The 10,718-nt window shown below is 57.4% G+C and overlaps 1 protein-coding gene across 1 annotated transcript in view; it reads left to right on the forward strand.

Moving 5' to 3' along the window:
• CSMD2 (CUB and Sushi multiple domains 2) overlaps nt 1–10,425 on the forward strand; it is a 565,338-nt gene extending 554,913 nt beyond the window's left edge. The window contains 6 exon segments of the mRNA XM_027775561.1: nt 882–994; nt 3,128–3,215; nt 4,362–4,400; nt 4,403–4,487; nt 4,657–4,855; nt 8,432–10,425. Coding sequence (XP_027631362.1) covers nt 882–994; nt 3,128–3,215; nt 4,362–4,400; nt 4,403–4,487; nt 4,657–4,816 — 485 coding nt within the window. The 3' untranslated portion in view covers nt 4,817–4,855; nt 8,432–10,425.
• Nucleotides 10,426–10,718: the final 293 nt, after the last annotated feature.

The following is a 10,718-nucleotide window of genomic DNA, read 5'->3' on the forward strand; positions in this document are numbered from 1 at the left end:
TTTTTTTTTGAAGAGATTTTCACCATAGGGCGTGTGCGCTCGCCAGACACACAGAGACATAGAGACAGAAAGCGAGAAATCACCCCCCCAGGGGGGATGGTCACGCCGCAGTCCCTTCTCCTCCATTCTCCTCTCGGGATCTTGGGCACGCACACGCGCCCGGCGTGAGTTTTAAGCCACCGGGTTCGGGACGCGAACCGCGGTTGACTACGTGGGAGTCCAGCGACATAGCCATTACGCTAACTGCTGGTTCCCAAAAATGACTCGTTTTTTAAGGAAAAACTTATGTTTTTAAGGATGAAAACTGGAAGTATTTACACCAAAATATTAACCACGGCTGCTTCTCAGCAGTGAGATCAGGAGAGATTTTGTTTTCTTCATGGATCTGCATTTCCCAAAATTTCCCCAATTTTCTATCTTTCTATAATTAGGAAAAGTGAATATCTTAGAAAACAAGTGTTTACTGACTAGACGGGTAAATGAATACATGTGTAAGCAAGTGAGCCCGGGAATACGCAACCCCACGATCGCAGCCACTCACTGTCGCGTACACGTGCACACCCCGTTCTCTCGTTTGCCCTGGCACGGGGTCATAGGCCCACGTGCCCATGTGTCGGTGGGCAGTCTAAATTACAGAAAAGCATGTTCTCATACACATGTGTGCAGACAGGATCGCATCACGAGCCCAGTAGTCCGGCTGTTAGCGTGTGCACACACAGTCTCACACAGATGCACGCTCAGCCCAGACAGACACACTCAACACCTTTTCCACCTTCAGACAGGTGCAGGGACGCTCTGTCAGCAGCCACGTGTGACCCCGTAAATTTGGACTTCGAAACTTCCCGAGATCTTTCAAGCATGCCCTGCACTTTCTGTTCCAGGAATTTACAAGAAAGAAGATTTCCACCTCCTCCTCCAGGTTTACCAGATTACGGGGCCCCTGGAGACCTTTGTGAATAAGTTCAGAGATGATCACTGGGCGTTAGACGGACATGTAAGTCTGGCCAACTGACGTCCCCGTACCCTGCCCAGCCCTCGGTTCCCAGATGTCTGGCAGGAAGAGGAGGACAGAAAGACGTGGGAACTCCTAGGATCAGCAGGGAACTTGGAAGGAGGTTTTCTGTGGGGCCAGGACTCGGAACAAGGTGGCCGATATTTATAGAGGGCCGGGAGGCTCATTGTCCACAGGGCCACCACACTGAGGGAGGAGGGGTCAGTTCTGCTGTTCGAGTAGGACGCGAGGGCCTGGAGACAGCTGACGAGCAAACTGGGCGAGTGGAAGGCAGCGTGCCGCGCTGGGAGCCAGGAGAAGGCGCTGAGCCCTGCCTGGGACATCTGGAAAGTCTACTCATAGCCAAGGATGCAGACGGTGGGAAACCAGCACAGCTCGAGAGACCAGGACGGGAGGGAAGGCGCCCTTCTGTGACCCGTGGGGAAGACGATTAGCACCCCAGGGCATTCTCGGGCTGAAGCAGGGTCCCCAGGGAAGCCCCTCTGCCCAGCCCTTCCTATCACACAGAGAGTGGGTCGAGCACGGGGTCCTGCCACACCCTCGGCTCCCAGTCTCGCCTTGTTGGTTGGAGGAGGAAGGGCAGGAGGGAGTGAGGTCAGGCTGGCCTGCGCAGCAGTGGGGAGTCGCAGTGCATCCCCAAGGACAGGCCGAGCTGGGAGGACTGTGGCTGCAGGGCTTTGTGAACATGTAGGGGAACACAGGCTTCTCAGGCCTGGCCAGTCTGGCTGGATCTTACGGATCCTCTGGGCTGTCAAGGTTCCAGCTTCGGTAGTAGCTACTCCAGCAGCCGTCAGCTGTGCAGGACGGGAGAGAACGAGGGTCAGAACCGGGCGATGGTGCCAGGAGGCGGGCCAGAGACGAGAGAGGTCTAGCCGGCCAGGGGCAGCTAAGCCCTCGCCAGCCAAGGGGGCGTCCGTGGGAGGCCAGCCCACAGCATGCAGGCAGGCGGGCCCTGGACGGAGCACAGGGGAGCTCACACACGCAACATCGAAGCACACCCTCAGCCGGAGAGGCAGAGGCTGCACAGGAGTGTCTGTTACAAGAGCACTCTGGGGCGTGGTGGCAGAGGGCGCCCCGAAAGTACCGGCTCTGTGGTGAACCCTCATCGAATCTGAAGCCCTTGTAGCCACGGGCCTGTTTGCCTCGTCATGGTAACCTTGCTCACCTGCGCCTCAAGCCCGTGAAGTGTGCGCAGCGTTCCGTCCTGTGAACTCGCTTCATCCCCGCACGCCTGTGACGCCCTGTGCACTGTTACCCAGCGCACAAGTGAGAAACAGGCAGGGAGTGCTTGGGTCGGTGGAGAATAAAACCCCTAGGCCACCACGGCATGAAGGTTAAGGCACCTTGGTCCCATGGGGCCAACGGCACAGTTCAAGTCCCGGACCTGGTGGCCTGACAAATACCCGGGTGCATGTGCATGCCCAGATTCTGAGAGGAGAAGGGGGGAGAGGAGACTGTGGCATGGCCACCCCCCGACGGGGGAGGGATTTCTCACTTTCCCTCCCTCTCCCTGTCTCTCTACACTGAGCACACGTGCCCTGTAGCAAAACTAAAAAATAAGAAGAAGAGGGAACCAGCAGTTGGCGTAATGGCTATGTCGCTGGACTCCCACGTAGTCGACCGCGGTTCGTGTCCCGGACCCGGTGGCTTAAAACTCACGCCGGGCGCGTGTGCGTGCGTGCCCAAGATCCCGAGAGGAGAATGGAGGAGAAGGGATTGCGGCGTGACCATCCCCCCTGGGGGATGATTTCTCGCTTTCTGTCTCTATGTCTCTCTCTGTCTGTCTGGCGAGCGCACGCGCCCTACAGTGAAAATCTCTCCAAAAAAAACAAATAAGAAGAAGAATAAAAATAAATTTAAAAAAAGAAAGAAGGAAAGAGAAAAGAAAATCCCCTCCCTCCCTCCACCGGTGGCTGGGCCCTGCCCCTCCCCCAGCACGCCAGTTGTGTTCCCCTGGCCTGGGTGAGGACAGGTCGTGGAGCGTGTGTGTGTCGGAGCACAGGCTGGTGGGTGCCGCAGGCCTGTCTGGCAGCTCCTACCTGTGGGTGTGGCCGGCCAGAGCTGTGGTCCGTCCAGCCCACCTCCCAGCCTGCTCTCTGCACCCCACCCCTGCAGGTCTCCTCGGAGTCCTCTGGAGGAACCTTCGTCTACCAAGGCTCTGTCAAGGGCCAAGGCTTCGGACAGTTCGGATTTCAGAGACTTGGTAACTAACCGGTCCTGGGAGTGTGAGCTGTGGGAGGGAGGTGGCCTGCATGCTGGGCGGGGCTGTGACATTCCGGACTGGAGACAGGAGCGCTAAGATCCCGGACCAGGGACACCGCTGAGATTCTGAACACGCTATGGAAGATCCAAACACCTAATACTCGACTTGGCCAGTTTCACGCTCGGTCCCTGAGTTGGAAGTGCACAAGTTAAGGGGCCTCGGTCTCAGATACAGCCCTGGCAGCACCGCGTGGCCAGCCCTGCGGCCTGACCTCTGTCTCGAGCAGGGCCCCTTAGGTGTCCCAGTTGGGGACTCAGGCTTGGCTGCCTTTACGTGTGATGTCGCTTTCTCGTTAGCACGGTCCTGGAAGGTGGGCATTGTCCCCATTCCACAGACGAGAAAACCGCATGCAGGAGCCCGCCCTTCATACTCCTGCCATCCTTACCCGGCACTCCACGCCCGCAGGCCGTGAAGGCTGACCTGACGCAGGCGCGGGTGTCCCCCCTCACACCCTGCAGTGCGGGGAGATGCCCTGGTTTCCCAGAAGCAGTGTGGGGGTAGACAGGAGGCAGTCGGCCGCCGGGGTGCCACAGAGCCAGCCCTGTGCCCAGCCTCTGACGCCTCCCATCCCCAGGGTCAGCGTCTCTGTATAAAGCGGAAATCTGCCCCTGTCCTTCCTGCTCCCCAGCCTCAGTGCTGCCTCTTGAGCTGCAAGAACAAAGCCACCACCCTTGCACACAGCAGCCTCGGGCCCCTGGAGACACCTCCAGGCCCCACAGCCCCTTGCAGTGGCAGGGCCTCAGGCCATGGGGGCTCTCCCTTGGGCACTGCAGCCACCTCCCTGTCCCCCGGGGCAGACTGGGCCTGAGCTGCAGTCGGCTGTTCCTGGGCCAGGCTGGCTGGGAGTTGGGGCTGAGGAAGGGAGAGGAGCAGAGGCTTCAGCCTCGCCCTCCTGCTGCAGCCCCAGCAGCCTCCTCCCTCACCCCTGTGCACCCCCACAACCCAGCGGCCTCTGCCCACTGAGGCGGGGTAGGTCCAGGCCACAGCCGCGCCTGCCAGCAGCGTGCGGTGGGTAGGTGGCCGACGAGGACCACAGCTTCCTGCTATGCCTCTGTGACTCGAGTTTTGTGCTTTGGGACCTCACAGACCTCAGGCTGCTGGAGTCGGACCCCGAGGCCATCGGCCGCCCCGACTCCCCGTGGGCGCCGCCATCCTGGTGCCTTTCATCGCCCTCATCATCGCGGGCTTCGTGCTCTATCTCTACAAGCACAGGTACCGCCCACGTGACCAGCCCAGGCCTGTCCCCACCACACCCACCCAGAGCCCCAGGGCTCCGCAGAGCTGGAGCCCTGCAAAGGAAGAGCCTCCGGCTGCCTCCCCGCTCCCTGCAGCCCAGTCTCTGCCTCCCTTTACCCCGCCGCCCGCTCCCTCTCATTCCCAGGAGAAGACCCAAAGTTCCCTTCAATGGCTATGCCGGCCACGAGAACACGAACGTGCGAGCCACGTTTGAGAACCCGATGTACGACCGCAACATCCCGCCCACGGACATCATGGCCAGCGAGGCGGAGTTCACGGTCAGCACGGTGTGCACCGCCGTATAGCCGCTGGCGCCGCCGCCGCAGCCCCGCCTCCAGCAGCCGGTGAGCGGGCGAGGGCCGTGAGGGCCGGGCGGGCAGTACAGGAGGGCTGCGCAGGGGCCACCACTGCGTGGTGGGCACCCCGGGTGCCTGGCAGATCTACCACCGCCCCGGAGGTGGGTGCCGGGATGGTTCCCAGCCCGGGTCAGAAAACTGGACGCATATGAGTTAATACCTCGACCTAGATCCTGCGGCCCCAAACTCCTGGGTCAGAAGCCAGTCCCCAGGGGGCGCCAACTTCAGAGACTGTGGCTTAACCCCTGGGCCTGGTGAAAGGTCCGAGTGGGCTACCCAGGGCCTTCCCGAGACAGCACCAACCGGGGACGTGTGTTCATCATGCATGTTCACGTGTAGTCACGTATGTGCAAACCCTAAATGCATCTCTGTATGAACACACAGAGCCACCTGTGCATGCACTTCTGCATGGATACACTCAGGGGAGGCCCCTGTGGGTCTGCGTATATGTTGCATACACAGGGACAGCTACAGGTGACTTCAAAAGTTCATGGAAATGCCTATTAAAAAATAACTATTCAAAATATTTTGCACCAAAACAAACTCATATTTAATTCCACATCTTCAGAAAATGTTGAAGTCTCCTGAGCAGAGAGAGGCAGACTTAGGGAACTGACGCACAGCCGTGGGGTTCATGAGGCTCGAGCCTATGGGAAGGCTGGCAGGCTGGACATGCCAACGGGATTTGATGTCATCTCGAGGCCGAAGGCCACCTGGGACAGCATGCCTCTCTCTCTCGGGGCCTCAGTCTTCTCAAGGCTTTCAGCAGAGTGGATGGGCCCCACTCACTTTATGGAGAGTGATCTTACTCCAGGTCTGATTTAAATATTAATCATATCTAAAAGCAAATCTCCATAGCAATATCTAGCTGGTGTTGGACCCAACACCTGGGCACAAAAGCCTGAGCAAGCTGACTCAACACTGACCTCCTGTGGAGAGTAACCAGCGCAGCCCCAGCCTCTGGGCTCGGAGGGGAAGGCCCCGTTATGTGGCCAGGGGGCAGACACGCAGGCATCGACAGGCCCACTGGGAGGGCCTGGCGCCTCTCAAAGGCACCGCCTCGTCCTCGCTGTGTCCTTCCTCATGGAACCCTCTTCCTCTGGAACCTGGAGACTCGGGGAACTGCCCTGACAGGACATCCTGGTCGCACCCCTCTAAAAACTGCCTCCTCCTGTACATCCACTTTCCAGAAATAGGCATGTGCTCTTTTCAGACATCTCTTCCTGCCATAGAGCTCCTAGCCAGGGCAGGAGGGCTCTGGAGAGAAAAGGCCCAGGGCCAGAAGTGGGGCTTCCAGAAGGGCAAAGGCAGACCTGTCAGCTGGTCGTCGATCAGACCTGCAGCTAGTTAGAACTCTCCCTTCGCATCTGCTACTCACGGCAGCCCAGGTGATGGGAATTCCTGCACAGGTGCATACGGCTGCTTGAGAGGGTGCAGCTGTGTGAGCGAGGGCAGCCGCTGGCTGACGGGGGAGTGAGGAGCGTAACCAGGGCCATCGTGAAAGTCTCCATCTGCAGGCGTTGGTGGCCCATCCCTGACACCCTTCCTTCCCTTCCTCCAATCCACACAACCCTGGGAGGTTCAGAGCTTCGGCCAAGTTCAAAATCACACGGGGTAACGGCGTGGCAGCTCGCAACGCCGCTGCTTCTGCACGCCCCACGCTCCCTCTCCACTCTCCCACCACTGTGAACCCAGATTTCCCCTCTTGGTCATTTCTATTCCTTGAGTCGAAGCTGAACTTTGTAAATGTTAAGATACTTTAGACACAAGAAGATAAAGAATCCTATCGAACACAGTTCACTGCCAGAGTTTTCCCCACCTGCTCACAAGTCTCTGAAACAAACATGTAAGTAAAGGGGAGGAAGGATTCCAGTTGCCTCATTTTGATATGCTGAAATTGTTGCTGAGGTTTCAACTTTATGCTCAATCTTCACTTTTCCTACACTTTTTTTAACTCAAATTTTATCAATAGAAAGCAAAAAAGAAAAGAAAATCCCCTCTAAGACTGTGGCTCAGGCCGGAGCGGTGGTGGGTGGTGAGCTCGAGTCTCTGCCGAGGTCCCGGAGCTTGTCAGGGACAGGGACACCCCTGCCCTCCTGCCCACCCGGGCTCTGCGGGGACTTGGGTTTCAGCGTGCGCAGCGTGCACAGCGCACACTCTGGGCCATCAGGGGTGGTGACCTCAGGTTTAGACATCCTCGGTTGCCCTCATGCCAGCAGCCATGGCCTCCAAAGCTGCCACCCCCAGCAGGGCCTGTCCAGCCACCCTCCCCACCCCACCCCTGGAGATGGAGCACAGAGAACGCATCACCTGGCCCAGAGGAGGGGACACAACATCCACCTGAGCACACAGTGAATGATTAGGGTCAAGTTCAAGTGACGCCCCACGAGAGCAGCTGAAGTTAAGGCTATTGGGCAGGGGAGAAACTGCGGCCCGTGGCACCGGGATGGCCAGGAGCAGGGCAGCCCTGTGCGCTTTTATGGGCCCCTTCTGCCATCAAAGAAAAAAAATGGAAAATGATGCTTCATGGGGCCAGCAGGTGGTTAATGGCTAAGGTGCTGGACTCCCACGGGGCCGACCGCTGTTCGCATGTCAGACCCAACACCTTGAAAGTCATTCCAGGTGTGTGTGCGTGCGCGAAATCCCAAGAGGAGAAGGGATTGCAGCGTGGCCATCTCCCGTGGGGATGATTTCCCCAGCAGGGCCTGTCCAGCCACCCTCCCCACCCCACCCCTGGAGATGGAGCACAGAGAACGCATCACCTGGCCCAGAGGAGGGGACACAACATCCACCTGAGCACACAGTGAATGATTAGGGTCAAGTTCAAGTGACGCCCCACGAGAGCAGCTGAAGTTAAGGCTATTGGGCAGGGGAGAAACTGCGGCCCGTGGCACCGGGATGGCCAGGAGCAGGGCAGCCCTGTGCGCTTTTATGGGCCCCTTCTGCCATCAAAGAAAAAAAATGGAAAATGATGCTTCATGGGGCCAGCAGGTGGTTAATGGCTAAGGTGCTGGACTCCCACGGGGCCGACCGCTGTTCGCATGTCAGACCCAACACCTTGAAAGTCATTCCAGGTGTGTGTGCGTGCGCGAAATCCCAAGAGGAGAAGGGATTGCAGCGTGGCCATCTCCCGTGGGGATGATTTCTCACTTTCCCTCTCTCTGTCTCTCTCTCCAATGAGCACACGTGCCCTAAAGCAAAACGTAAAAAAGGGAGAGGGGCTACTTCACAGCTCTGTTGTTCTAAACGTGGCTGTGATCCAGGCTGGGTTCATTGTTGCATAGCCATTATTAGTCTTTCTTTTATTTTCTGGACTTCGAAAGAAACTAAAAATAAAACCATTTGCCTGGCCCCTGGAAGCATGGTAGCCCTAGGCATGGGGCCTGCGGCATGCGGAAAAGACAGTTAGAAAAACGTGTGTTCTGCATGGCATTGCCTACCTGGCCTCACCCCAGTGCGGGAAGAGTCGAGGGCCAAGGTGAAGACGGAGACTCTGTCCCTTCGGTGCTCTCCCCCGCACACCGTCTTCCCTGGCAAACTCAGACATGCTCTGTGTGTTCCCAGTTCCCAGGGGCAGGACCCAGCCCGGAGCGCAGTGCCCTTCCTCGTCCGTCTCTCCGCCTGTGTCTGCTACTGCTGGGACCCGGCCCTCGCCCTGCCACCATCTGCGCGCCACCCTGGAGAGGACTCCTGCGATGCCCTGCCCTGGGACAGTGAAGGAAGAGGGGCTGCAGGGGAGGAGGAAAGTTCATGGATTCCGAATAGCAGCGTGCGGAGGAGGGCGAGTGTGCGCCCCCTGAGCACACGCACACACTCCTTCGTTGGCTCCTGGGAGAGGAACCATAAGGGCGTAAAAGAGGATAGTGCGTGTGACAGACGCCCCATGTGCTCTGCCCCACAGACACAGAGGAGAGACGGCAGAGGAGGCAACTCAGCCTTCAGACCAGCAGCCCCGCCCGTCCTGTGTGCGGGCACCGGCACCGGGGTGTACCAGTAAAACGCACCCCCTCTGTGGTCAAAAAGCAGGACCCGGCTGTCTGCCGAAGGGCCGTCCCCTCAGCACAGTGACAGCAAGGACTGCTCCAAGGGCAGGGAAAACCTCCTCAGAAGTAGTTTGGAGATCAGTTTACTTTTTCAAACATCATTTAATTGAGTCGTAAGCCCAGTGAATTAAAAAGTCATGGTGTCTGGGCAGCACCCAGAAAGGACGCGTCAGGGATCTGGCCAGGAGCCTGAGGCCGAGTCTGTGGCCCAGACAGAGAAGCCAGGTCTGGAGACAGCAGGCAGGTGCTGGACAGGGCAAGGGAGCAAGCCTGCGCGGCACCCAGGAAACCACAGCTACCGCACCCCCAGTTGCTTCTCTGTGCCTGCCACTCCATGGCTGTTTCTAGACCCATCTTACAGAAGCAGGCAGAGGCCTGGCAAAGGGAAGAGCCACGAGCTGCAGAGTTCATAAGAACAGTCAGAATGCAGACCAGATTAGTCCCACCCCAAGCCCACTAGAGCCGCTGCCAGACACGCAGGGCTCGGGAGGCGGTGAAGACAAGGTGGAGCGGGCGGGTCTCTGCTGTGCCACGGTGGCTGGTCTGGCCTGCCAGGCACCGCGCCTGTGTGTCCATAGGCCACGTCATGGAAAGGCCCAGTCCCCCAGGCTTCCTGTGGTTGGTGCTGGCCCTTGGCTGCAGCAGCCCCTGAGCAGCAGACAAGGATCTGGCAGTGCTCGCATCAAATAACGGAGGGGATGGGAGTCTCTCCAGCTCCTTGCAAGTGGGTTTGATCTGTGTTGACAGTGTCATTGTGCATGGGTTATGAGTGAGTTCCTATGAGGATTGTTGGGAAGCTGGAGAGTTTAGGACTCAGAGATGGCATTGAGAACCTCCGTCTCTGTCCTCGGGAAGTGGGAAGCGCCTGGGCCCGTGTGACGTGCTGGCCTCTGACATTCATGCAAAATACGGAAATAGCAGCTAGAACCCTGTGGGAGCAGAGGGGCAGGGCCACCTGGTTCTTAAGCAAACGCTGGACGGGGACAAGGAGCAGACTTGGCTGACATTAAGACTGGCTAGCAGAAAGTGAGAGGTGCCCCTTCCCAGCAGACACGGAGACTGGCGATGGCAGCAGCTCACCTCTGCTCACATCTCCGGGATGTGGCATCCCTGGGCATGGCACAGAGGTCCAGTCCTGACAAACACGCTCACAAGCTCGCCTTCTTTCCCTGGAAACAAAAGCAGAAAGCTCTTCGGCTGCTCCTTCCCCCTGGTACTCCTCTCAGACCACCCAAGGGACTCCTCCTCTAGGCCGGTCTCCACTCCCTCCCCGTGTCTTCTTGTAAGTCTCACAAGATACCCGAGGGATGCCCGCTGGTGGGGCACCCAGCACTCTGCTGTAATCACCTGCTCCCACCTCTGGCTTTTTCTCTCCACCTGCAGAGGCCTGGAAGGGAATGGGGCAGATTAGGCCCTTCCCCCACCATTCACATCATACACCCACCACCATCCCATGAGGGGAAAAAAAAAAGTAAAACAAAAACAACAAAAAAATCTTTTGTACAGAGATATATTTTTATTATACAAAGTTTGTACAGTACCAAAAAAAAGAAAGAAAAAAAAAAGGTGTAAATTTTTTTTCATTATTGTAGGTAAATGGTAGTGGAAGCCTTTTTTGTAAATGTAATAAAATGTATAAATACGGTTTTCAGAAAGCATCTTGTGCTGTAAATATGTAATCTACACCTTGGCTTGTCTGCAGTGTATACATCTAATTTATCTGTCTCTGTATATGAGGCTTCCCCCGGGGCCCTGCATTATGGTACTTTCCTGAATTTGAAAGCAATTTTAAATTTTTTGAATTCAAA

This window comes from Tupaia chinensis, unplaced genomic scaffold (genome assembly GCF_000334495.1).
Source record: "Tupaia chinensis unplaced genomic scaffold, TupChi_1.0 Scaffold000573_1, whole genome shotgun sequence".
Classification (NCBI taxonomy): Eukaryota; Metazoa; Chordata; class Mammalia; order Scandentia; family Tupaiidae; genus Tupaia; species Tupaia belangeri.